This window comes from Pan paniscus, chromosome 4 (genome assembly GCF_029289425.2).
Source record: "Pan paniscus chromosome 4, NHGRI_mPanPan1-v2.0_pri, whole genome shotgun sequence".
NCBI classification, from domain to species: domain Eukaryota; kingdom Metazoa; phylum Chordata; class Mammalia; order Primates; family Hominidae; genus Pan; species Pan paniscus.
This window is the reverse complement of record NC_073253.2, coordinates 35,224,582-35,252,193: the sequence shown is the minus strand read 5'-3', so window position 1 is coordinate 35,252,193 and position 27,612 is coordinate 35,224,582. Positions and strand designations below refer to the sequence as shown.

The 27,612-nt window shown below is 45.0% G+C and overlaps 1 protein-coding gene and 1 long non-coding RNA gene across 4 annotated transcripts in view; one reads left to right on the top strand and one right to left on the bottom strand.

The window, feature by feature from the left end:
• THBS4 (thrombospondin 4) overlaps window positions 1-27,612 on the top strand; it is a 97,809-nt gene that overhangs the window by 63,622 nt on the left and 6,575 nt on the right. For both annotated transcript variants that reach the window (XM_034959894.3, XM_008975796.5), the window contains 19 exons: window positions 877-1,124; window positions 3,299-3,407; window positions 3,800-3,882; window positions 4,527-4,578; window positions 4,790-4,992; window positions 6,782-6,919; window positions 10,488-10,556; window positions 13,017-13,169; window positions 15,356-15,460; window positions 15,693-15,800; window positions 16,071-16,230; window positions 17,310-17,428; window positions 18,307-18,359; window positions 21,894-22,087; window positions 23,106-23,284; window positions 23,976-24,024; window positions 24,112-24,308; window positions 24,955-25,127; window positions 27,454-27,593. In XM_034959894.3, coding sequence (XP_034815785.1) covers window positions 877-1,124; window positions 3,299-3,407; window positions 3,800-3,882; window positions 4,527-4,578; window positions 4,790-4,992; window positions 6,782-6,919; window positions 10,488-10,556; window positions 13,017-13,169; window positions 15,356-15,460; window positions 15,693-15,800; window positions 16,071-16,230; window positions 17,310-17,428; window positions 18,307-18,359; window positions 21,894-22,087; window positions 23,106-23,284; window positions 23,976-24,024; window positions 24,112-24,308; window positions 24,955-25,127; window positions 27,454-27,593 — 2,532 coding nt within the window. The remainder of the gene's footprint in view (window positions 1-876; window positions 1,125-3,298; window positions 3,408-3,799; window positions 3,883-4,526; window positions 4,579-4,789; window positions 4,993-6,781; window positions 6,920-10,487; window positions 10,557-13,016; window positions 13,170-15,355; window positions 15,461-15,692; window positions 15,801-16,070; window positions 16,231-17,309; window positions 17,429-18,306; window positions 18,360-21,893; window positions 22,088-23,105; window positions 23,285-23,975; window positions 24,025-24,111; window positions 24,309-24,954; window positions 25,128-27,453; window positions 27,594-27,612) is intronic.
• LOC134730369 (uncharacterized) lies at window positions 10,570-27,585 on the bottom strand. 2 transcript variants are annotated; one of them, XR_010112110.1, is made up of 8 exons: window positions 27,408-27,585; window positions 26,821-26,993; window positions 25,153-25,274; window positions 17,540-17,697; window positions 17,121-17,258; window positions 16,766-16,925; window positions 13,558-13,818; window positions 10,570-12,925 (listed from the first exon to the last, which is right to left on the bottom strand). It is a non-coding gene; the product is annotated as an uncharacterized LOC134730369 (long non-coding RNA). The 2 variants fall into 2 exon arrangements; XR_010112111.1 differs by lacking the exons at window positions 10,570-12,925; window positions 13,558-13,818; window positions 16,766-16,925; window positions 17,121-17,258; window positions 17,540-17,697 and adding an exon at window positions 22,406-24,400.

The window sequence follows — 27,612 nt, the reverse complement described above, 5'->3', positions numbered from 1 at the left end:
CTCAGGTTCAGATTCTAGTCCTGCCACTTCCTATGTCCTTGAGCAAGTGCCTTCATTTATCTGAGACTCACTTTCCTCGTCCATAGTTATTCCAATTGCATTTGGTTGCAGTGAGTAGAAATTAAGTATTTAGGCTGGGCACAATGGCTCACACCTGTAATCCCAGCACTTTGGGAGGCCAAGGCAGGTGGATCGCTTGAGCTCGGGATTTCGAGACCAGCCTGGGCAACATGGCAAAACCCTGTCTCTACAAAAAATATATAAATTAGCTGGGTGTGGTGGCTCACACCTGTGGTCCCAACTACTTAGGAGGCTAAGATAGAAGGATGACTTGAGCCTAGGAGGCAGAGGTTGCAGTGAGCTGAGATCGTCCCACTGCACTGCAGCCTGGGGGACAGAGTGAGATCCTGTCTTTAAAAAAAAAAAAAAGGGAAGAAATCAAGTATTTAAAGCACCTAAGGACAGCCCCCAGCCCCATGGTAGTGCTCAGCAAGTGTTTGGTGAATGAATGGATTCATGCTCTACGCTTATTTAGAGTTTACTTTGCTTTCAGATGGGGTTCTGCTTGCTCATTGTACTTATCACTATATGAGAATTGTATTGTTTATTTTCAAATTTGCCACATATTGTCTGTTTCTCCATCAACACAAAACATTCTCAGGAGAAGAGTTGGTTCCCAGTGCCTGAAACAGTGCCTAGCACACAGAAGATGGTGAATCAATATTTGTGGTTATTTCTCACTCACATTCCATCCAGCAACCCAGTCTTGTTACCAGGAGGCTGTTCAGCACAGGACACTTATCACACCATTTGTTGACCCTCCACTTCCCCCTCTGCCACTTATCACACCATTGGTTGACCTGTGCTTGCTTCCAGCCATCCTCCGTTACCTGAAGAACGATGGGAAGGTGCATTTGGTGGTTTTCAACAACCTGCAGCTGGCAGACGGAAGGCGGCACAGGATCCTCCTGAGGCTGAGCAATTTGCAGCGAGGGGCCGGCTCCCTAGAGCTCTACCTGGACTGCATCCAGGTGGATTCCATTCACAATCTCCCCAGGGCCTTTGCTGGACCCTCCCAGAAACCTGAGACCATTGAATTGAGGACTTTCCAGAGGAAGCCACAGGTAGGAACCCACAAACCATTCTCTGAAGTGGAAAAATGAGCTGCCAGTGCCTAGGGAGTGCAGAGGAGTGTGCTGAGAAATTTTCTGCTGCAGGTCAGTGGGTCTAATGCCGCTTGCACATCAGAATCACCTGCGGAGCTTGAAAAGCAAGTGATAGGGGGCTGCCCCTAAGACAAACTGAATCCGAATCTGTCGGGTGGGGCCTAGCATATTTTTATGCTAGGGGCATCAGCATATTTTTAAAACACCAATTCTAATGTGATGCCGAAATTGAGAGCTTGTGCTTTCAATGATAAGTAGAGACTCTGGATACAATTGTAACGTTGAAAAGGAAGGGCAAAAGTAAAAATAACTACCTCAGGGTGATGACATTATCTATTTTCAATTTTCTATAATGAAAATAAAAAAGAATGATTAGAAACTGCCAAGCTTTCATAACAGCATTTTCACAGGTCTTGTCAGAACATCCACTAACAAAAGGGAGCTTAGCTTAGCTGCATTTGGTCTTAAGATACCATCACCTCTGTCTTCTGTTTTACTCCATGTTGATGGTATTTTTATTATTCTGTCATCGCACCTGCTGTAGAAATTGCCACATACATTTCTTTTAGAATTTTGTGCTAGGCAGTGCTTTGTTTTCTATAAAGAACTAGTATTCTTTGTCCTTTCCAATAATGTATAACTGGTTAAAGTTCCTGAATTTCATCCGCTATATAAGCCAATGTCAAATCAGTAACTATGTTCATCTGTAATGGCCCATATTATTTTTGTCTGCTACCTCTCAATCCTCACTTTCCATTTGTTAATTCATTATATTAATATATGCTTTAGTTACAAGCTACTCTGAGCCCTTTGTACAGAGAAGCAGGGTGTAAGCAATAATTTCCATTGCAAGTAGGAATGCTGTGCAGTTTTAGATAGTAATATAAAAACTATGAATCTGATCCTAGAAGTTTTGCCCTTGAACAACAGGAAGCATTTTTAATCAGAAATTCCAAGAAAGCTAAAATCCAAGGTTTTGGGGGATTTTTGTTTTTCAGTCATATAGAGAGAGATTTTTAATGTAGATTTACATATGGAAAAAAATTAATAGAAAGATATGCTAAACTCTATTTCTGCATCCCCATAGTAGCACACGTAATCAGAATGACAGTCAGAAATTGTGTCACTGCTTATTTCAGAAATTAGTGTTCACCACCAAATAAGTCAATTTCTAAAAGTCAGGACTCAGCCCTGACAAAGTCATCAGAAACTGTACTTATTGGAATTTTCTCAGAAGCTCTACCTCCTTAGACCATGGTAGTGATCACAGTGGCTCAGTCTCATAGTCACCTACTCACTCATTCAGTCAGTCAACAAATAGGCACATTCTAGGCATTAGTGCTACCATGGTGGGCAAAGCCAGTCATTTTCCTGACTCTGCGGAGATTATAGTCTGATGTCCAATACAATGTGTGTTTAATAGCACATGTTGCCTAAATCTTAGCTAAATCAAAAAGCAGAATTCCTCTGAAAATCCTTAGCTGTGCTCATTTCTAAAATAAGGATGATGACTTCACTTTGGCAGTTAACATAAACGTTTTGTTGTATATAGATATAATAAAGGTGATTGCAAGCAGAATTCACAAGATAAAAGGGCAAGGAAATTGACTTTTTGACTAACAATGAATAATATCAACCCGTAATGTAAAAATATGATGCCAACTACCTAATGATCATAGAAGATATCATTTATTCATTCTCATATCCCAAAGAAGTCAGAGGCTTTGCTAGACCCTTGAGCCAAGACAACCAAAAAATAATACTGTTTAAAATTGGGGTTAACACCTTATTTATTATGATCTAAATTCCATAAACAAATTACAGACAATTCTTAAGAGGCTCCTGTCACAAAATAACTCCTTTACCATGTAGGAAAAGAGCCTTTGGTTTTCTCAGCTATCTTGGTGACAATGCCAGCATTTTCCTAGGCTACTGGCTACTTACATATTCACTTTAGTCAAAAAGATAGGGCTGGCAGGCTTTAGGAAAAAATGTGATCCTACAAAATTATGTAAGATGTCAGAGGGTCCAAGTATACAGGACTACTTGATTATGAAAATTGCGTGAGTAGGCAAGCACATTGGCTTTTGAACAGTGTCAGCAATCTGTGGTATGAATGTGATTTCTTCCAGGACTTCTTGGAAGAGCTGAAGCTGGTGGTGAGAGGCTCACTGTTCCAGGTGGCCAGCCTGCAAGACTGCTTCCTGCAGCAGAGTGAGCCACTGGCTGCCACAGGCACAGGTGTGGGCTCTTGGGCAGTTTGCATACCTTCATCAACACAAACTCCAAAGACCCTGAATAGGCTGGGTCCCATCACGGAAAAGTGGGACTGTCAACAGAGCAGCCCAACAAAACGTATCTACGAAAATCAGTCTCTTGAACAAAATCCAGGGCACGGAATATTTTCATTATGCTTTTATTTTTATGATTCACATGGAATTTAGACTTAGTCAGTGGCATCATTATCATTATTTTTTTAGCTGAATTAAAGAAATTACCCCAAATTAAATTCAAATATTCTGGGTTTTTGAATCATCTTGTCAGGATGATTTCCTGGGGAATAATTTGGTTTTGAGTCACTTAGAAATGACCATCACTGGCTGAAAACTCTTTGCCTTTTGCTGTTCCTACAGGGGACTTTAACCGGCAGTTCTTGGGTCAAATGACACAATTAAACCAACTCCTGGGAGAGGTGAAGGACCTTCTGAGACAGCAGGTAACAAGCGGGACATATCATCAGAAAAGCCCTGGTCTTCTTAGAGCAGCTCCCCACAAGCTAGTGGAGCTGCAGGCCTGCCCAGGCACGGGGGCAGCCTCTGAGCCAGATCTCCGGGGGCCCACGCAGCCCCGCACGCCAGGGCTCTGCTGGAAGTTCTCTGGAAATGGGGTCCAAGCTCGTGATGAACACACCATGGCTCTAAGCAGAGCGGGAGCCATCAAGGGCTGCTAACGCTACTGTAAGAAGTGTTACAGAGAGCCAGGTGCGGTGCCTCACGACTGTAATCCCAGCACTTTGGGAGGCTGAGGTGGGCAGATCATGAGGTGAGGAGCTCGAGACCAGCCTGAACAACGTGGTGAAACCCCGTCTCTACTAAAAATACAAAAATTAGCCAGGCATGGTGGTGCATGCCTATAATCCCAGCTACTCAGGAGGCTGAGGCAGGAGAATCGCTGGAACCCAGGAGGCGGAGGTTGTAGTGAGCTGAGATCGTGCCACTGCACTCCAGCCTGGGCGACAGACTGAGACTGTCTCAAAAAAAAAAAAAAAAATTACATAGATAGCTCCACATGGATTCTTTCATTCCTGGATGATATCAGGCATTCCTTTTCAATCCTTTTTTCCCCTTCTCGTTTTTAAAGGTTAAGGAAACATCATTTTTGCGAAACACCATAGCTGAATGCCAGGCTTGCGGTAAGTGCTTTTCTAGTAATGGGCTCGCCTGAGTCGGATGATGCAGGCTGATGAAGGGCTTGCGGTGAGGCTGTGTTGACCGCAGTTTCTGAAGGTCTACCACATAGATGGAGGGGAGGGAGGAAAAGTTCAATAGGAAACCAAATTTTGTTTTGCCTTCTGTATATCTTCCTGGCGGTGAATACGCCTGTGGATGATTGTTTTTCTCTAGGTCCTCTCAAGTTTCAGTCTCCGACCCCAAGCACAGTGGTGCCCCCGGCTCCCCCTGCACCACCAACACGCCCACCTCGTCGGTGTGACTCCAACCCATGTTTCCGAGGTGTCCAATGTACCGACAGCAGAGATGGCTTCCAGTGTGGGCCCTGCCCCGAGGGCTACACAGGAAACGGGATCACCTGTATTGATGTTGATGAGGTAAAAGTTCACTTAGACTGGGAGGGGATCCCTAAGTATCCTCCTCACCCTGCAGCTTTTGGAAAAAGAAGCCAAGCTGATGATTAAGGGCTGACTTGGGCTGTCCTCCAGGCTCCATCGAAACCACTTGCTTGGAGACCCTGAGACACAGGGATGGCGGAAGGAGACATGACCCAAGGTTATGGCTGCGTTTGTCATTTTTCCTCTGTGTTTCCAACTCTTCTACTCCATTGGCTACAGTGCTGAGGTTTCTGCTTTACACGCTGACATTTGCATTGGTTATTTCTCTTAAATAGTCTGTGCTACAATTTTGTTTTTCCCCCACTTTTGCAAATGTGGAAGGGGAGGATTTTTCTAAGGGTATATTTCAGGAGTCACCGTGGATTTCTTCAGGCTTCCTGAAATAAAGGAGCAGAGGGGAATCTCACACCAACAAGGGGGAGGCCCTGTAACCTATGAGTAACTAAACGTGCCCAGGGAGGGCCCCAGAGGAGGCACATCCAGCAAATACCAGCTATTTGACCGGCTGGCAGAGCCCCAGAAGAGACTGTTTCAAGACCCTGGTTAGGCAGGCCAGCCTAGTGGCTGAAGCCTGCAATCTCAACACTTTGGGAGGCTGAGGCAGGAGGATCACATGAGCCCAGGAGTTTGAGACCAGCCTGGGCAACAAGACAAAACCCTATCTCTACAAAAAATATGATAATTACTTGGGCATGGTGGCATGTGCCTGTGGTCCCAGCTACTCTGGAAGATGAAGCAGGAGGATTGCCTGAGGCAGGAGGTTGAGGCTGCAGTGAGCCATGATGGCACCACTGCACTCTAGCCTGGGTACAACCCTGTCTCAAAAAAACAAACAAAAAAAAACATGGTTAGGCAATCACCAGTCCAGTTGCAAAGCAGTGTTCATAGCAGGTAGCAAGGCTGCCACCAAAATGTGCCTTCAATGTGCCTTTCTCCTCCCACCCAGCCCAAGGAAGGCTGAAAGGAGAAGCGCAGGGGAGAGACGCAGGTACAGAACTTAGGCACACTGACTCCCTGGGGCTCCTGCAGGCCCGTGGTAATGTTAGTAACACTCAGCTGATTACCTTCTAGTAGTAAGCAATTAAGATGGTCTCTAGTAATCCCTCAATTGGAGAAACAACTGCATACATTTCACTGAACTGCATCTGGTTTTTATCTGTGAGGTGGAATTTTCCTCTTTCTGAAAGGGCAGGAAGTGGTCATGTTTTTTACATTAGTTGAAGTGGTTTAAAAAAAAAAAAAAAAAAAAAATCTCCAAGATTCCTAGAGCCTTGGAATAGCATGGACTTGACAGGACATGGAGGCAGGCACAGGCCCTGAGGGATTACGTGGTAATGAAGAGGCACCGGCCCTGGCTTTGCCTTCTGGAGGTCTTTCTGATTGAGTAGTTGGTTTGCTGATGCTTTTGGAGGCATCTAACAGCCAGCTAAGTGGTCCAGGGACATAGTCCTTTCACAGAGATTTGCAAATTCCATGTCAGAATATCAGGGAGCTTATTACATTGAGAGGTAGGCTGGTTAATATCAAGGACCCTTTCAACATGCATGTGCCATTATTCTACAGCACAGCAAAGCCTACTAAAAAGCAACCTCAGATTGTGTGGTCAGGGATTCAGTGGGTAACTGGAGTTGGAAGCCTTTATTTTCTTTTATTATTTTTTCCACCAAAAGATAGTTAAATGACTAAACAAGTATGTGCAAATAGATGAAGAAAAGTTTGAGAGTGTTTTCTCAGTGTGGCTAAAGACTTTGAACTTTTTTGTCTCCAGTGCAAATACCATCCCTGCTACCCGGGCGTGCGCTGCATAAATTTGTCTCCTGGCTTCAGATGTGACGCCTGCCCCGTGGGCTTCACAGGGCCCATGGTGCAGGGTGTTGGGATCAGTTTTGCCAAGTCAAACAAGCAGGTAGGCTGAAGTCATGGTTTCTATTCATTTCTCATCTTAACAAAACAACTGTGGTTGGTTCCCACCTCTTTGGTATAAACCTTTACCTCCATGAGCAGCCAAGGCCATGTGGAATGTCATGGTGCAAAACGAGCAAATTAGGAAGTTTTTCAACCATTTCTGAGTGTTTACATTTATAAAATCTAGAAGGGAGGAAGCTTTTAAGAAGGGATAATAGAGTATCACTAGAAAAACAGTAAATGGGGTAATATGGCTATTGGCATAATTTCAGTCTTATTTTGTTGATAGCTGTTGAACATTTTGTCCTGCAGAATAAGTTGAGAACCAGGGAGACAAAAGCTTTGAAAAATTAGGTCACTTTTGTAGAGTCATTGTTGCCAATCGAAGCTGTTTCAGAGATGAGGGGATTTTAAGAGTAGAAATAATCCCCCAAGGCAACCTCCCCTTTTTCTTATGTAAGCTATAAATTGCCATAAAGCACTTGAGTACTTCTTGACAGTCTCCATTTATTTCCAAATGCTCTACTATATTCTGGTCATTATTTAACTGACTGACTGTGAAATTCTTTTTGATGTTTTTAGCCCTTAAAAATGGTTGTTCTATAAATATATTTTACTACCTTAGGGAAATTATTAGCTTTGAAGAAGGGCAGGGGTTTATTATTTCCTAGCTGCCTATCAAAGGGTTCTAGAGGGCATGATTTTTTTTAGTTATTGTTATACTTTAAGTTCTAGGGTACATACGCACAACGTGCAGGTTTGTTACATATGTATACATGTGCCATACTGGTGTGCTGCACCTGGTAACTTGTCATTTACATTAGGTATATCTCCTAATGCTATCCTTCCCCCCTCCCCCTACCCCATGACAGGCCCTGGTGTGTGACATTCCCCACCCTGTGTCCAAGTGTTCTCATTGTTCAATTCCCAACTAAGAGTGAGAACATGCGGTGTTTGGTTTTCTATCCTTGCGATAGTTTGCTCAGAATGATGGTTTCTAGCTTCATCCATGTCCCTACAAAGGACATGAACTCATCCTTTTTATGGCTGCATAATATTCCATGGTGTATATGTGCCACATTTTCTTAATCCAGTCTATTATTGATGGACATTTGGGTTGGTTCCAAGTCTTTGCTATTGTGAATAGTGCCACAATAAACATACGTGTGCATGTGTCTTTATAGCAGCATGATTTATAATCCTTTGGGTATATGCCCAGTAATGGGATGGCTGGGTTAAATCGTATTTCTAGTTCTAGATCCTTGAGGAATCGCCACACTGTCTTCCACGATGGCTGAACTAGTTTACAGTCCCACCAACAGTGTAAAAGTGTTCCTATTTCTCCACATTCTCTTCAGCACCTATTGTTTCCTGGCTTTTTAATGATCGCCATTCTAACTGGTGTGAGAAGGCATCTCATTGTGGTTTTGATTTGCATTTCTCTGATGACCAGTGATGTTGAGCATTTTTTCATGTGTCTGTTGGCTGCATAACTGTCTTCTTTTGAGAAGTGTCTGTTCATATCCTTTGCCCACTTTTTGATGGGGTTGTTTGATTTTTTTCCTATAAATTTGTTTAAGTTCTTTGTAGATTCTGGATATTAGCCCTTTGTCAGATGGATAGATTGTAAAAATGTTCTCCCATTCTGTAGGTTGCCTGTTCACTCTGATGGTAGTTTCTTTTGCTGTGCAGAAGCTCTTTAGTTTAATTAGATTCCATTTGTCAATTTTGGCTTTTGTTGCCATTGCTTTAGGTGTTTTAGTCATGAAGTCCTTGGAGGGCATGATTTTTTAGACTAGAAAAGGGAGGCCAGCTAGACATATAGGAATGATAAGAAGCTGTTAAGAGTCCTCTAAAGACAAAATCTCTAAGAACAAACCAAGGAAACATAAGGTACTTGGTGTAAGGTAGTAAGGAGCACTTCTCAATAGATTTCCAGTAACAAGGCAGACAGAACTGAAGTGGAAGGGAGCCACCTTGCTAAATTTAACAGCAAATGCTACGGCATTCCAAAGTCAAAGAAAATAAAAGGAAATGGCACAGTGTCCAGAAACAAAGAGAAAACTCAAAGCCAGAACTGTGACTAGAGCTGATGCCACAGCAGATCCTGGGAGGTGGGAGTTGGGTCCAGGTCTTAGTAACAGGGACCTGGCTTTTACCACCTGTGTGGAGTGGATGCAGCAATGTAGTCTGGGAACTTTGGAAAGGCCTAACACCCCTGCATAAGTCCAGGACCCTCAGAGAACCACCTTATCCATTACAAGGAGACAGGAAACCTTTAGTAGCCCTAAGAAACAACAAAGAAGCTTGACTTCAGCTTTAAGACATGGTTGACAAAAATGAAAATTGCCTACAGCAAATCAAAGCACCACACTTGTACCACATACAGTTATGAGTTCCAAATCTGTTATACATATAATGCAGAAACACAAGCCAAAAAATTAAAATAATAACCAGCCATGAAGAAGTGAAATCCCCAGGGCTCTGACTCAAGTCAAAGGCACACCACTCTGTAAAGACACGCCAAAATTCAGGGCCAATGGAATGCCCACAGGCAAAATTTGGGCTACTGAAGATATGCTTATAAACAAAAATGGCAGTTTATATAAAGAAACTCCCATGAGGAAACATGATAAATTCAAAGTAAATATAAAAAGGTAAAGAAATAAATACCATACTTAAAGAATAGGGCAATGCCCCAACTGGGCAACATGGCAAAATCCCATCCCTACAAAAAAATTAGCCGGGTGTGATGGTGCATGCCTGTGGTCCCAGCAATCTTGGGAGGTTGAGGTGGGAGGGTCACCTGAGTCTGGGAGGTCGAGGCTGCCGTGAGCTGTGATTGTGCCACTGCACTCCAGCCTGAGCAACAGAGCAAGACCCTGTCTCAACAACAACAACAAAAAATATAGGGCAATGTGAGAAAAACAGATAAGTTTGTAAAACAGACAAATAAAACTTTTATCAATGGAAAATCGTTGAACTTAACTCAATAGATGGGCAAAACAGATTAGACACAGCTTAGCAGGGAATTCATAGGCTAAGAGGTGAATCTAAAGAAATCATCTAGAATGCAGCACAGAGAAATAACGACATGAAGCATATAAACAAGAGGTTAGGAGTCAAAAGAAGATATTAACAAGAAAGTTCGATATTCATCCAATTGTAGTTCCAAAGAAAGGCTAGAAAGCAGTCGGGGGAAGCTGAGAATGTTCCAGAATTGAAAAAAGCTAAGAATCCTCATTTAGGAGAACTACATTGAGTCCCAAGCAAGATTAAAAAAAAAATAAAACTTTCCTAACCTAAAAAAGTGGTGGAACAGATGAATTATACAAGTTGTCTTTTCTGAATAACTTTCAATACCATGAAAGCAATTCTCATTTGCAATTAGATTAAGTACAAACTGGTACAAATGCAAGGGAGATGGCACAAATAACCCTCAGATTACCATTCTACCCGAAATTCCGCATCTTCACTTCACACAAAGATAGCAAAACAAAGGAGATTTATTTGCATTTCTATTTAAGCAGCATGTCTCGCTAAACTTTCTTTGAACTTTTCTGCACTAGGTCTGCACTGACATTGATGAGTGTCGAAATGGAGCGTGCGTTCCCAACTCGATCTGCGTTAATACTTTGGTAAGTATTTCTCACAGCTGTTGTTATCAAAGCAGAACCGGTTATTAAAACAAGTGTATGTTTATAGATCATAGCTTCCAAACACACCTAGAACATGTGGGCATAATATATTTGATTGGCAGAATAAAGGCAAAAGTTTGTGCTGAAAAAGTGTTTAATATGAGTAATTTTATAAGTAATTTTTATGTAAGAATAATTTTATAAGTGCCAAGTTCTTTATTTTCTATCAAAGTTGCAATATTAGGCTATTAGATAACTATTTATTGAGTAAATTATTACTCCTGTATTTTAAAATTGTGAAGAGCTTGGTAGTTTATATTAATAGTTCAGTATTTTACTGGTGACTACACAATCCCCAAATGGCATTATTTATTTTCATAAAACTTTTCAATCATGGGGTCAGGAGATCGAGACCATCCTGGCTAACATGGTGAAACCCCGTCTCTACTAAAAATACAAAAAAAAATTAGCCGGGCCTGGTGGCGGGTGCCTGTAGTCCCAGCTACTCTGGAGGCTGAGGCAGGAGAATGACATGAACCCGGCAGGCGGAGCTTGCAGTGAGCCGAGATCGCACCACTGCACTCCAGCCTGGGCGACAGAGCAAGACTCCCTCTCAAAAAAAAAAAAAAAACTTTCCAAAACTTTTCATTGTATTAAATTAAAGTGCTTAGCACTTAGGGATGCCTATAACTTAGGTATTCAGATATGGGTTTTATTTCTGAAAGTTCCTATCAAACTGTGTCCAAGATGAGAGATGTACCAGAGTTGACTATCAAGAACTACTGATTACGTGTATGACTATTTGAAAGTTATCCAGCCTCTAGGTTCCTTGTTTCCTTGTAAGTAAAAACACTTTACATTTATCAAGTCACTTATTTTAATCCTCACAACAACCTCATAAACAGGGATTATTATTATCCCCATTTTACAATTGAAGAAACTGAGGGACAGAAATATTACATCATTAAGTCCAGGCATGGTGGAGCATGCCTATAGTCCCAGCTCCTCAGGAGGCTGAGGCTGAAGGGTCATTTGGGTACAAGAGTAGTTTGAGGCTACAGTGAGCTGTGATCGCCACTGCACTCTAACCTGGGTGACAGAGGGAGACCCTGTCTCCAAAAAGAAAAAAAAGAAATGTTACGTATTTAGACTAAGGTCACACATCTTCCAGGTTGGCTACAGAGCCTGAGTTCTCCGCAATGCTATATTGCTTAGGAATAGATGGGGATTTATTGCTTCTCAGCTTTTACCAGGACAAAGTAGTCTGCAAATAGATTTGCGAGATCTTGGTGTAAAGGTAATAACTGAGCCACCTAGAGAGAAGGAAAGTAGACAGTAAATAGAACTCCAGGAAACCCCAAAAATGAAGGACTAGGCCAAGGAAAAAGAGCAGAAGCCAGAAAAAGGAGCGAGCACAGCCAGGGAGGCTGAAAGATCGAGACAAGTCATTGGAAAGCATGCATTGGATTTGGCAACTAAGAGGTTGTGAGTGACTTAAATCATTAAACTATATATACTTCAAATGGATGTCTTTTACGACCTGTAAATTTTATGCCAATAAAACTGCATAAGATGAAAAAGATCTAATGTACAGCATGGTGACTGTAGTTAATAATACTATATTATATATATGAAATCTGCTAAGAGAGCAGATCTTAAGTGTTCTCACTGAAAAAGAAAAAAAGGAAGGTAACTATGTCAGTTGATGGATGTGTTACTTAACTGACTGTGGTAATCATTTCACAATGTATACGTATATCACATCATCACACTGCACACTTTAAATATATTCAGTTTTGTCAATTATACCTCAATAAAGATGAAAATTTTAATTTTCATTTTTTAAACATATTGTATAATATTTATTACATATATAGTGTGCAGTGTGATAATATATATTATATATATAAAAGCTAAAGAAACCTGGCCCCTGAAGTGTCATTGCAGCAGAGCTGACAGCTCATTTGTCAGTTTCTCAGCCTACCTCATCAGAAATTCTCAATGCAGGCCACCAGCATTTCTCTGTGCACCCATTCCATTGTAAAAGAGCCAAAGGAACAGCAATAAGAAAAATTAACTTGCTTTTTAAGCAGATCATCTCCCTGTCCCCAGAGTAAACTTCTCACACCACCTCCCAGGACTTCACTGGAACTTTTGGCCTGTCCCCTATGCCCTCCACGGTGGCGCGGGCAACTCAGTGTCATTGGTTCACAGTCCAGCCTTCTTCCTTCACTTCTATTCCTTCTTTGTCTGAGTGGCCGGACGCAGCCTCCAGTCTGATGGTGTTTTCATCAACATTCACATGATCTTACATGTAAGCAGAGAAGAAGGCATGGGTCTGATGCCTGATTCCTGCCAGCAATGAGTACCTGTGAAAATATACACAATAACTGTACCTTTGCTCAAACTGTACCTTTGCCCACAGCTTTCAGCTCATCACCTGATCTTTGTTCCTTGCAGGGATCTTACCGCTGTGGGCCTTGTAAGCCGGGGTATACTGGTGATCAGATAAGGGGATGCAAAGCGGAAAGAAACTGCAGAAACCCAGAGCTGAACCCTTGCAGTGTGAATGCCCAGTGCATTGAAGAGAGGCAGGGGGATGTGACATGTGTGGTAAGTTGTTTTTTGATTTCCTCTATCATTTTTCCTCTTCCATTTTTAACACCACCTCTCTCCAGTTTCTATGTGCTTCAGGGTAAAAGTACTCCAAAATGAAAGCATTGCAATTAAATGAGCATGGAGTGTAATAGGAACAGGGTCCACCGAGTTTGTGGGGAGCAGCCTGACATCCATCTAACCATCAGCTGCCTTTTCTCTCCCTCTTGGCCGGGGGGCAACCCTGTCCACTTGGGTACCTGGATGCCAGAGCCTCCGGTGAAGCCCCAGCTCCCAAGCACCTTCTATGGAAAGGCCCAGAAGCCAGCAGCAGGGAGGTGAAGGAACATTCTTCTCCCCTTTCCTTCTTCTGCCCCATCTACCTGCCTGTATAATGACAACATACCTGCTGTCGTCTCTAACTGTCCTCATCCTTACAACTTCCAGAGTCTGTCTGCCTTGATGCTCCTGTGGGGGGTGGGCCATCGTGTAGAGGTGGGGACTGTCATAGTCCCTCCGGGAGAAACCTCCCGTCTTCGGCAGGTGACTGGCAGGGCCAGACGGCGCCATGCTGTATGTCTACCTCCACTCCAATCAGGGACAGCCCCATGAATGGTCACGCCTCCTGTGCATTCTCCAGCCATGGAGCTCGTCTGGGGAGGGGAGGCTGGGAAGAGAGTAGAGCAGTCACAGCAGGGCCTGACATGGGTCTCATGCTGAGCTTGTAGTGGGCCCTATGTGAAGGAGAGGGCATGCTCCTGCCATCCATTCCCAAATCCAAGGATCCAGAGTCCTCAGCCTGCCATCCATTCCCAAATCCAAGGATCCGGAGTCCTCAGCCTGCCATCCATTCCCAAATCCAAGGATCCGGAGTCCTCAGCCTGCCATCCATTCCCAAATCCAAGGATCCAAAGTCCTGGGGATCTTAGGCACTGAAAAATCAGCAGACTTCAGCTGCCCCCCTCCTCTGCACTTCCTGGGGTGCCAGGCCCTCGGCAGGTGGCCCGTCAGACTCTGGGGTCACTGGTTCACAGTGATCGCCCCTGAGTAGCAAGATGGATTCTCGGAGCCCTTTTCCATCTTTATCTCAAAGTTATGCTTCTTTATCTTTATGCATACACAATTTTCCACAATGAGCCTACCACTTTTCAAATAGGAAAAATAAGAGTCAAAAATGAGTTAATAAATAAATATAATAAAGTCAGCCCTCCTTGGCAATACAGATATTCTGTAACAAGGTCAGATGGAAGAATGTGGTGTATCAGAGGGGGAATAACCCCAGCAATTTCCTGAATTCCTCATGGTTGGGCTTGTTTATTACCAAAAAGCAGTCATTGAGAAACAAGTGTATATCTCTGTTGAAATCCCCATTTTCTGTGAACAAATTGACAACTCCCCTGGGATGGTGGGTGATGGGGCTCTTAATATGTTTTTGAATTTGTAATAAGGCACAACGACAGATGGTAAAGGATTAATAAACTTGGTGTGACTACTAAAATAATTGAATCTGCCAGAAAATGGCTCATTAAAAATGTATTTGTTCCTAGAGGACATTTTTTCCTCATTAAAGTGAGTCAAGGATCAACCTCGTGGATCAGCCTTCCAGGCCTTCCAAATGCCCTGCTGGGGCAAGTGAGCAGGAACCAGGAGCCCGGGAGGGTCTCTCTGGAGTTCTGCCTCCTAAATCCTGGTTGCAGAGGGAGAGCACAGATGATTGAGAATAGGCAGGCTGTGGCTGAGGAAGTCACTGGTCTGAAAGCTCCTTATTTTGGGTGGTGAGGCCAGGAAATTTAACCTGTGCTCACATAAGTCTGATTTCCCTTGGCCCAGACTCTGCTCCTCAGACTCTCTCCCTCCTCCTTCCTTTACCTCCCGTCCCAGGTCAGCTTTCTCTCCCTCTGCGTTTCCAGTTCCCTGTGACCTTCTGGGTCCCCTCCTCCCATCTCCCTTCTGCTGCTCTGCCTGTTCCTGGAAGTGGGAGTGGGAGGGAGAGTTTTCTCTCTGAGTCTCCCTTTACATCTTTTGAATAGTGAACCATTACACTCTTCAAGTGCAATTAAATAGTTTCTAAGCCCCACCCAACAAGGCTGAGTGACTCTGGGCCCTCCCCCTGGATTGAACAAAGGAGCAGAGAGGCCCTTGTCAGCCACCAGCTCCCTGCCAGGCTCAGCTTCCCAGGCCTCTGATGGGCTTTCCCTTTACAGTGTGGAGTTGGTTGGGCTGGAGATGGCTATATCTGTGGAAAGGATGTGGACATCGACAGTTACCCCGACGAAGAACTGCCATGCTCTGCCAGGAACTGTAAAAAGGTAAGGGGTGTGGGGTGGCAGTAGGCACACATGCACTGTGGCTTTCCAAAGTCACATCTTCTATGGGGAGAGGTTCTGTGGATCTAATTTAAAATTGTACTTGTAAAGTAGCTGCATCTCAGATGAAGTGAAACAGCCACCAACAATAAAGCCACAGTGTCTTGAGGTCAGAAACAGTTACTGGCTTAACACAAATGTAGGATGTCACTCGGAACTGCATTTTCCCCCTAAGGACAACTGCAAATATGTGCCAAATTCTGGCCAAGAAGATGCAGACAGAGATGGCATTGGCGACGCTTGTGACGAGGATGCTGACGGAGATGGGATCCTGAATGAGCAGGTACCTGCTTTGCTGGGAGGGCCTGTGAATTGCCACGTACCAGGGATGATGGGAGAAAGCCTGTGATGTCAACTATGTATATGAATCATCCCAAATGTTAGTTTCCATGCCTGCATTCCACAGCACTGCAGCTTTTTACCCTATAAGGTTCACAGATGTTTGAAATATAAAACTGACAAACTTGGGCCACCAGAGTGCTGACGCTTCACAACAATGGGGGAAGTGGATTTAGTAAAAGTCTGAGTGATGTTCTATACTTTCATCTTTTAGGATAACTGTGTCCTGATTCACAATGTGGACCAAAGGAACAGCGATAAAGATATCTTTGGGGATGCCTGTGATAACTGCCTGAGTGTCTTAAATAACGACCAGAAAGACACGGATGGGGATGGAAGAGGAGATGCCTGTGATGATGACATGGATGGAGATGGTAGATTTGTCTTGCTTTTGTCTTTTATTTGGAATTCAGTTGACCTTGTTCCATTGTTCTCTGAGAGAGTAGGAATAGAATGACTGATTCAGAGCCTTCCAGCTGTGGGTGGCTCATTGTGGCCTGCATCTGGAAGACCCAAGGTGGACTTGTGTCTATGGAAGGAGACCCCACAGCCCACTCCACTACCTAATGGCTCTGGATGTTTCCACGACTCTGTATCATTGCCAGAAACTTTGTATGACCCCTTCAAGCAGTGTCTTGACAGAGTGTGTCTTTATGGGGCATCTCCCTTCCCATTTCTACCTGTCCTCACTCTCCACTATCCTTTCTACATGTGAGAGACCCAGAAGTGGAGAACTGAATGAGAAGGCATTGAGCAGGGTCACAGACTACGCATCACAGGCTACACATCCCATTGTGGGCCCTTGAAGGAAAAACCTTTTTGAAATACCACCTGCCCCAACACACACATACACACACACACACACACACCACTCCAGAACATGAACACCCCCCTAAAACATGACCTCACCTTCTGCAAGCCTAACTGATGACCCATTTCCAGTGGTATATGCTGGTAAGCAAATCACAGAAAGCCCTAGTTGGTAGCATTTTCCAGTTTCCATGATGTAACTCCGTATTGTCCTCATTGCTGATTTCAAGCTACCAATGTGACATCATCAAACACAAAACTGAAAAGAGAGGGACACAATGGACCCAGCTCCAGCACAACACTGCCTAGAGCCCTAGGGTCTCAGTCATAGCTCAGATACCCACAAGATCCTCCCTCTCCAGGGTCGGCCCATACAGCCATCATGATCCCCTCCTCATGGTTGCTATCATAGCCCTTGACATCTTGGACAAATTAGAATTCAGTCGATAAATACCTCTGAGATCTGTTCATTTTTAAGTCTCCCAGAATCCATCCTTTGAAGCTACCTCTGGATAACTGCAGAAAAGGGTAGTCTCTGTGTGACACTGGCCCAGGCAGAAGCGACTCACCATGCGCCTGATCTCTCCAGCACCTAGAAGTCAGTGACATTCCCCTGACTCAAGGTAGCATTTCTTTCTCACAGGAATAAAAAACATTCTGGACAACTGCCCAAAATTTCCCAATCGTGACCAACGGGACAAGGATGGTGATGGTGTGGGGGATGCCTGTGACAGTTGTCCTGATGTCAGCAACCCTAACCAGGTTAGTAGGATACTGGGGAATTCAAACTCCAGGCTGAATTCCTCTATGCAAAGACTCATTTAAGACGGGTGTCTAGAAAAACAGCAGAGCCTCTTAGCTGTTGCCACTTACCTAACAAAGCAGAGGTGGGAAAATGACACACTGTGGGCCTGAAGATGGTGGGATGAACACCACACAAGATCTGAAGCCCTAGGGACTATCTCCCAGGCTGTCGATTGCCTGTGAGGTTAGTAACATGAACTTCATGATGCTCAATACAAGTATTTTTCCTGCAGAAAGGAAAACGGAGCATGGAAATTAACCATTGGGAGCCTTGTGTCCCTTTAGTCCCTAAACCCCTACACAGCCTATGTATGGACATTTCAGATTAAGTTCAGCCAGGGATGTGTTGCATCTCCCTTCTCACTCCTCCTCCCTGTCTGGATAATTGGGTATGATGTGTCATTTATTTTTAAAGCCCTGAGAGAGGGGAGTCATGGTTGCCCTCTGTGACTCACTCACGATTTTGGCCAAATTGCAAATTGCAGAAGCAAAGCAAAATCAACCTGCCTTCTCCCCATGCCTATGGCTGGCTCCCTGTGACCCATGCCAGAGTTCCATGCCTCCACCTGCCACCATGCTACCCCAGCGCCCCTTTCCAATCAGCTCATCTGGTGTGTGGGCAGCCCATCCATGTAGCTTGATATTTTAGAAGGCTTTTTTGAAAATTCAGCATTGTGCCTACACCAATATGGTGTTGTCCTTTTGCAGTTTTGCACCACCCCAGTTCCAGAGAAATAATTCCCCAAATCCAATGATGATGGGTGATGTCTGCCTTCTCTGGAACATTCGGTACGTGCAGGCCCAGGAATAAATAACATGTGCTGTTCTCTTTGCAGTCTGATGTGGATAATGATCTGGTTGGGGACTCCTGTGACACCAATCAGGACAGGTATGGCATGTCTCCCAACTGCAGAGAGACAGATGCAAACATCCGGAGAGGGTTTTTTTTGTTTTTGTTTTTGTTTTTTTTGAGGCCGAGTCTCGCTCTATCACCCAGGCTGGAGTACAGTGGTGCGATCTCGGCTCACTGCAAGCTCCGACTCCCAGGTTTATGCCATTCTTCTGCCTCAGCCTCCCAAGTAGCTGGGACTACAGGCGCCCGCTACCATGCCTGGCTAATTTTTTTGTATTTTCAGTAGAGACGGGGTTTCACCATGTTAGCCAGGATGGTCTTGATCTCCTGACCTTGTGATCTGCCTGCCCCGGCCTCCCAAAGTGCTGGGATTACAGGCGTGAGCCACCGCGCCCAGCCCGGAGAGGGTTTTAAATTTCAGAACTTCCTGCTGCTCCATTCCTTGGGATCTTTCTGGGTGGACTGAGCTACTGGTGGGATAATAGCCCTGCCTCTGGTCAGAATTACCATGAAAATTCTCCCTGAAAGTTCTGTATAGGGTATAACGGTGTCAGAATAGGCTACTAGGCACTCCAGCAAGTGAGATCTATTTCAGGAGAGGTAATATAGCATCATGCTTCACAGATGGGCTCTGGAATAAGACAGCTAGATATGAATTTCAGCTCCTTCTCTTACATGCCAGCTAACCTTAGGCAAATTACCTAATACTTCTGTGCCTCAATTTTCTCATCTGTAAAATGAGGATGACAATAGATCTAGCTCATAGGACCATCGTGAAGATTGAGTTGATCCATGGAAAGTGCTCATTATGGTTTCTGTTATATACATAGCACTCAATAGACATTAGCTCTTTTATTTTTATATTCTTTCAGCTCAGAAAAACTTCACCATCATCTCAAAATAGAAGGCTGTCAGTTTGCTGAGGGACTGCTATTATTTCCTGGTCCTTGAAATTTTTTTAATTCAGTTTTCCTTATTTAAGTGGAATTGTTCTGTGGAAGTGAGTTTTGTGAACCCTCCTAGCTCAACACAATGGAGTCCCACATTAAGACTCAAGGCTGGATCAACTGATCAGATTCTGGAAGAACATCACCAAAAACAGACGTGTGTCACTCAGCCCTAGCGGCACCTGCAACCCAAGGTTCTAAACCCTTTTGTCTCCATAGGGAATTCTTACAAAGGCAGCCAGGACAAGGATGAGAGGGAAAGGATTCTAAAAGACAAAGCAAAAAAGATGTAATTTCTCTCCTGATACCTGGATCAGAGGTTGCCCTGCAGAAAACCAGTTCCTGACCCAAACCTTACTCAAGGACAGCTCCTATGAAGCCACAGCTCTCTTTTTTTTTTTTTTTTTTTTTGAGATGGAGTCTTGCTCTGTCACCCAGGCTGGCATGATCTCAGCTCACTGCAACCTCCACCTCCTGGGTTCAAGCAATTCTCATGCCTCAGACTCCCACGTACCTGGGATTACAGGTGTGTGCCACCATGCTGGCTAATTTTTGTATTTTTAGTAGAGACAGAGTTTCACCATGTTGGCCAGGCTGGTCTCGAACTCCTGGCCTCAAGTGATCCACCTGCCTCAGCCTCCCAAAGTGTGCATCTCTTTCATTATCCTCTGTGTCCTTGCTGCAAAGTACATATAGTCATCCCTCAGTGTCCCAGGGTATTGGTCCCAGGATACCCCTCTGCCCCCAGGATACCAAAATCCTCAAATACTCAAGTCCCTTATATAAAATGATGTAATATCTGCATATAACCTATACCTGTCCTCCTATATGCTTTAAAAATCCTCTCTAGATTACTTAATACCTAATACAATGTAAATGCTAGGTAAATAGTTATTATACTGCATTGGTTTCTTATTTGTATTTTTTTGTTGTTATTTTTTATTGTTCTTTTTCAAATCTTTTCAATCCTCAGTTGGTTGAATCTGCGGATACGGAACCGCGGATACAGAGGCCTGACTGTACTAGCTAAGTGAACTTAAACATATTTCCCAGTCTCTTCGCATCTCAACTTCTTCATCTGCAAAGAGGAGATAAATAAATGCATCGTGCAGGTTATGGTGAAAATTCAAGATAATGTAGGTAAAGCTCCCGGCACAGTGCTGGCCCAAGGGTGACATGCAGAAAACAGGGGCCATGTTATTATTGGTATCACAGTACAAGGAAAGGCACGTCAGCAACAGAGCCTGACATCAGATGTCCCTCTCCTCTTCCGAGGGGAAGGTGGGACTGTATCCTGACAACTGCCCTAAATGATGTGCGTCAAGAATGTTCCCTGGTGCAGGTCATCTTGCACTCTGACTACTATCTACATTAATTTCTAAAATATCCTGTCCCACCAGCCTCTAGATATTTGCCCAAAACAAATGACTCATTGTGCTATGTTTTAATTCCCACAAAGTTGAACCTTGGAGAAGAGGGTAGGAACTGCTTGTTTTTGCATTAAAATGTTCAGGGCTACATAGAACGGCTGCTAATGGAAATAGCTCAGTCTTGTGTTTTATAAAGCAGACCTGCTGCATGCACAGGGATTCTGCTGTTTGAGCCACATCATTTTCTGCTTGTCAAGGCTGACTTCACTTTCGCTGGACCCTTTCTGTCCCCCTGTACCATGTGGAAGGTGTGGCCCTAGAGCATGGTTTGGTCCCTGGCTTCCCTCTCCAAAAGGGTGCAGGGGCAGCTCCTGGCGCAGGACAGGCCGCAGGTGGACCAGGTCTAAAGGAGTGCTCATTCTTTTCCAGAGTAACCATGAGAGGTCTCAGACTCCAGGACACCTCTTGGAGGCAGGGCAGACTCATCTTCAGGTGGCCCCTCAGCCCGGAAAGTCAGGTGGACAGAGAAGGAGAGTTCTGAGAAGTCCTTTAGACCAGCACTGAACCCGGCCTACACACTCTCCTCGAGAAGGCGTGGCCCTGTTCACTTTGCCCTTCTCCCCATGGCGTTCAGGTCTGAATCCTCATTGGATCCACTAGCCAGGGATTGTGAAGAGTGATATAACAGAAAACACTGTAGGGCTTCCTAAGAGTCAGCACTTTTTCATATATTGAAATTTAATATGCAACATTCTGATTTTCATCATTTAATCTCCATAACAACTCTATGAGGTAGGTACTATTCTCATTTTACAGATGAGGACACTGAGCCATAGAGAGGTCAGGTGTCATGCCTGAGGTCACACGCTGGCCAGTGGCTGAGCCAGGATTTACACTGAGGCTGTCTGGTTCCACTGCCTGTCACTGTTCCCCTCACACATCCTCTGAGTTGAGTATCATCTAGCAGTTCCCAGGGACTGATAGGAGCATCTGGTCATAAATCATAGAAATAAATAGACCCTTATCTTCTTGAGTAGGAAATGACTCACTTGTTTCAAGAGGTTGGGGATGGGAAAATTGTCTCTGAGGCCCATAGGGCAGCCTTATCTAAGGGAATGACCCCAGTGGGTTTGATTTTAAAAGCCAACCCTGGTTTAAAAAAAAACCTCAAGCACAGACTCTCCTTCCTAAAAATGGATCCTTCCTGTTCCCTGCTGAACTGTGAGCCACATCACCTGTCCTTTCTCCTGCAGTGATGGAGATGGGCACCAGGACAGCACAGACAACTGCCCCACCGTCATTAACAGTGCCCAGCTGGACACCGATAAGGATGGAATTGGTGACGAGTGTGATGATGATGATGACAATGATGGTATCCCAGACCTGGTGCCCCCTGGACCAGACAACTGCCGGCTGGTCCCCAACCCAGCCCAGGAGGATAGCAACAGTAAGCAGGCTCAGCCCAGAGCTGCACAGCACCCCTGGGTTCCCTTCAGCCAGGCACATGGGGGCACGCCTCTCTCCAGGCACCAACTCAGAATATCCCCAGCTCCCATCAGCTGCTTCTCCACACCCAGCTTCTCTGCATAGCTGCAGCTTGTGTGGACAGCAGATATCTGGTAGACACCAGTCTCCAACTCAGTCAGGACTGAGCTGCTTTGCATCTTCCTGAACAACCCTAGGATGCCATCACACAGGTCAGGGAAGCAGCCACACACTGTGGCTCAGTCCCCAAAGGGCTTGGAGAGCTGCTCCACCATCTTACCTGTCACCTGCCACCTTCCACTGGGAGTCCCAGAAAAGGAGCAGGATAGAGAGAATGGCACAGTAGGAGTGGTATATGCTGGGTTCACAAACACAGATGCCTGCAGGTGCCAGGCAGATAAGAAAAGGTCTGCACCAAGCCAGACATGAGACAGCAGGGAGTGTTGGGGACTGAAGTGACCTGGAGAGGGCATGCCCATCCACAGCAGTGCACATGCAAAAATGCCAGCACGTTAGCTGAACAACACACACGTGGGGGCCACATTCAGTCTAGGGGCCACCAGAAGTTAGTCTTAGAGATATTCTGGTAACAATAATTTCCCTGTTGTCTATACATTACAGTCCAGAAAGTGCTGTAGACATTTGCTTATGTGAGGTCAAGCTTAAGATCCACCAGTTGGTGAACCCAACTGTAGGTAATAAGAACTTCTTGAGGACAGAGTGGAGGGCAACTGCTCAAATTGATCTTTCAAAAAACTCTGGGAGGACTGGCCTGGTCACCCAGTACAAGGACTCCAGAATGGGGCCTGGCACCAGCTCAGACATGTCCCCAGGGCTCCTCTCCCAACACTGATGGGAAATCATGGCCCTGGTTGAGGGAGCTTGAGCCCTTCTGTTCCTCATGCAGCCCCTTTCCCTGCCAAGGAGTGGCGGTGGGTGTGAGCGCTATTGAGCTCCTGTCCTTTCTCCACCCCACTCAGGCGACGGAGTGGGAGACATCTGTGAGTCTGACTTTGACCAGGACCAGGTCATTGATCGGATTGACGTCTGCCCAGAGAACGCAGAGGTCACCCTGACCGACTTCAGGGCTTACCAGACCGTGGTCCTGGATCCTGAAGGGGATGCCCAGATCGATCCCAACTGGGTGGTCCTGAACCAGGTGAGTGTCACATGGGCGGCAATGGCTCAGCCTTGCCTCTCAACAGAGGCCCTTCTGATAGTGGTAGGTCATGTTTAGAGGGTGCAGACAATGAGCCAGGCATTCTTCACATCGCTCTTATTCTTCAACAGCCCTATGACAGACTACTTCAATTATGCCCATTTTACAGAGGATGAAATTGTCTGCTACAGCTTTCATGATTGTAGCAGCTTTAATGATGGTAGCACTGTGGTAAGTAGCTGAGATGACTGGAATTGGGACCCAGGCAGTCTGACCCTAGAACCCACACTTCTGATCTCTGCAGCAGACTGCCTTCTGCATATCCTCCTCATTGTGTAACTAAGAAATGCAGGCACAGAGAGGCTTAAGTAGATTTTCCAGAGTCACAGAGCAAGTCACATTGATGAGAAGTATATGTTGTATGCTCCCCAGTTAAGGGCCTGTTCAATCAGCTTAAGTGACAGTCTCAGCAAACGTATTTCATTCAGCTTTGAGCTTTTTTTTAACCTTTACAAGCACATGCTTTCTTTGAGCACATAACACAATAGAGCAACTATTCAGATAATGAAATCTTTATATGGACGTCAGACATCACCGGCCACTCACTCATATGGTGCCTGAGGTTTTGAGCTTCCTTAAGATTACTTGGCCCCTTCAAGACTGTTCTGAACTCCCTCAACTCTCTCTGCAGGGCATGGAGATTGTACAGACCATGAACAGTGATCCTGGCCTGGCAGTGGGTATGTCCAGGGCCTCAGTTGCCACTCAGAATTCTTCAGCTACTAGTGTGGTTTGTCTATTGTTCTAATCTTATCTGGTCCCTACAGGGTACACAGCTTTTAATGGAGTTGACTTCGAAGGGACCTTCCATGTGAATACCCAGACAGATGATGACTATGCAGGCTTTATCTTTGGCTACCAAGATAGCTCCAGCTTCTACGTGGTCATGTGGAAGCAGACAGAGCAGACGTATTGGCAAGCCACCCCATTCCGAGCAGTTGCAGAACCTGGCATTCAGCTCAAGGTATTGGCGGTTTGAAGTCATTCATCTCCCTTTCTTCTGGACCTCTCATCTTTTTTCAGATATTGTGTTTTCCCATGTGGTACTTAGTTAATCTAAAAAAAATTGATGCATTTATGCTAACATTAGAGTCAGGGAAGACTATAGTTGACCCTTGCCTTCATTCCTGTGTGCCAGCTACATTCTAACCTCTAATGGTGGGAATCCCAGCCTACATGAGGTCAGAGAGAGGGAAGGTTTAGAGTGCATCTTCAGGCACACTGTGTTGGAAACTGGCTAATAAATTTCATCGATAGGTCCAACTTTGTACAGGAGGGCTGATGGGCTACTTCTGTCACTCCTGCTAGGACACAAGGCTGACTTAAGTAGCCAGACGTTTGATAGGAGCCCTCATTGGGCAAATGTAGGGAGCAGTGGATGTGCAGCAGGAACAAACATGGAATGTGTAATGGAATACTGGGCAAGGCTTAGTAGTAAAAGGTTGGGGTCACCTCCATAGAAATGACATTTAAGTGTTTATGCTTTGTTCTGAATCCAAGGCAGCCGGATTATAACCATGACTATAACCTGGATCATCACTTCAGATCCAGGAAGCAGGAAGGGTGGTGCCTGTGTCCTGTCCTAAAGCCTTGCTTGTGTCATCATCCAGGCTGTGAAGTCTAAGACAGGTCCAGGGGAGCATCTCCGGAACTCCCTGTGGCACACGGGGGACACCAGTGACCAGGTCAGGCTGCTGTGGAAGGACTCCAGGAATGTGGGCTGGAAGGACAAGGTGTCCTACCGCTGGTTCCTACAGCACAGGCCCCAGGTGGGCTACATCAGGTAGGTAGAGGCCCCATCTCCTTACCTTGCTCTAGAAGCAAAGCATTCTCTGTTCTGCATCCCAGAGCCTTCACTTCCCTGAGCAATTCTGACCTAGGATAGTCCCCAAGGACATGCCAGGACTTTTGTGACCGCAGGATGGGGAACCTAGAAAAGAGGTGGGAGAGAAGGTATTCAGGGTCAGACCACCCGGACAGGACAGTAGGACCAAGATGGGGATAGAAGGAGCAGAGTTGAGGGGACGACCCAGCGTTGTGGGGTTGGTGCATTTGGATGGCTGTGCCCTTCTGCCATGCTCTGCAGAGAAGCCTGAGGGTGGACATGCCATTCGGTACGAGGTAAGAGGTGTGGCAGGGTCTCTTCTCCACACCCTCCCCTGTGGCACCTCTGGGCCCTGTGTAATCACTTACTAGTGCACATTTCACCCTGACTGCACTATGTCCCTTACAGTCTGTCTTCCCTACTGGATCACAAACTGCATGAGGGCAGCGCTTGTATCTTTTTTTTTTTTTTTTTTCTGGAGACGGAATCCCACTCTGTTGCCAGGCAGGAGTACTGGCAGGAGTACTGTGGCGTGATCTCGGCTCACTGCAACCTCCGCCTTCCTGGTTCAAGTGATTCTTCTGCCTCAGCCTCCCGAGTAGCTGGGATTACAGGCACGCGCCATCACGCCAGGCTAATTTTTGTATTTTTAGTAGAGATGGGGTTTCACCATGCTGGCCAGCCTGGTCTTGATCTCCTGACCTCGTGATCCACCCGCCTCGGCCTCCCAAAGTGCTGGGATTACAGGCATGGGCCACTGTGCCCAGCCATAGCTTATTATTTTATCTTGATCTCCCCAGTGCCTAGCACAAAGCCTGACATCTACTACATGTGGCATGAACTGATCATCATGTAAGCCAAAGTAGTCTGTCTTGTTCTTTATAGGACTTTTTTGTTGTTGTTTTTTAAGTATTCTCAGGAGTTAGGAGGCTTAGGGCTGTGTCTTTGAAATGTAGATAGTGTTCTTCTTCATTTGAACTTGCAGATCAACACCCATCCTAGCCTATGTGTAGTATATTTAGGAAGGAGTACTGAGTGCATTCTCCTCATCGGGGCAGGAAAGCAGCCTTGTGGAAAAAAGAAAATCATGAGGGCAAATTCATGTTTTGTTTCTCTTTGCGACATTATGTCAAATGTACTCTTTTTGTCTCACAGTAAGATGATCATGTTCTCAGCCCTATTAAGCCCAATGCCCCTTTTTTATTATAAATATGTTGAAATGCCCCCTTTTCCGTCCCAAAATGGAATCATAGAAATTACAACCTACCTACACGTATAATCTAGAAAATCAATGTGAGCCCTAACAATATCATAGAGAAATAAGAATAATTTATAACAAAATAATTTAAATACTTGAGCACAGCCACACCAGAAGACAAAATGAAACAGACACTTGCACCCATGCCTAGAATCACTACGAAGGTGACATTCTAACAGACTGTTGTGTCAGTGACTTAAATGTTACACTGGTATTGATGACAGCGATGTAAATTTCTCAAATGGTACACATTTTAGAATGTTAATTTTCAAACAAATTTTCTCAATTTACCCTGGAAAATATAGTTTATATTAAAATTTGTGCAAAATATACTTGCTGTTTACAAGTGAAAGTGAGTCAGGTTCTAGGCCCTGATAGTTGCTCTTTACCTACCCTGGTGTCTGAGGAACACTCCAGAAGTGTACGGAATGCAGGACAGGTTTTGATTGTTCTCTCCAGGGCATTGCTCGCCATCCAGCATCCCGGGCTGCCATCACTCAGTGCCACTGTGACAACCCAAAGTGTCCCCACAGATTCCTCCAACTCCACTTAGGGAGTGCTGTCTCCTGTGGAGAATCATTGCTCTGAGATTCCACCAAAAGATATAAATCAGACCAAAGGAAAAGCCGAAGTTTTTAAGCATGGTATCTAGACAAGGCAACTCACATGACAAGACACAAAACTTTCTCACTCAAGACATCAGGTTTGGTTTGGTTTGATTTTTAACTCAAGTTTGATAGTGTGACCAACATCATGTTAGGCCCTGTGAGAGAGAGAAGTTGGGAAGAAACACCCCCCACCCCCCTCCACACACACACACGGACACACACGGTCCCTGCCCTCAAGGACTTCCAGTGTAGTAAGTAAGTGGAAACAGCTACAGTACAATCCAGGTCAGCGAAAAATGGAGCCTCAAACAGAGTAAAGATGCAGGTACGTATAAGAAGTGGGGCCCCTGGGCCTCACAGTGGGCACTTTACCCCGGGTTGGATTTCATGGAGGCCCCTCTGGCTGTGTTGTCTGCAGGGTACGATTTTATGAAGGCTCTGAGTTGGTGGCTGACTCTGGAGTCACCATAGACACCACAATGCGTGGAGGCCGACTTGGCGTTTTCTGCTTCTCTCAAGAAAACATCATCTGGTCCAACCTCAAGTATCGCTGCAATGGTAATGTGCATTCTCGTTA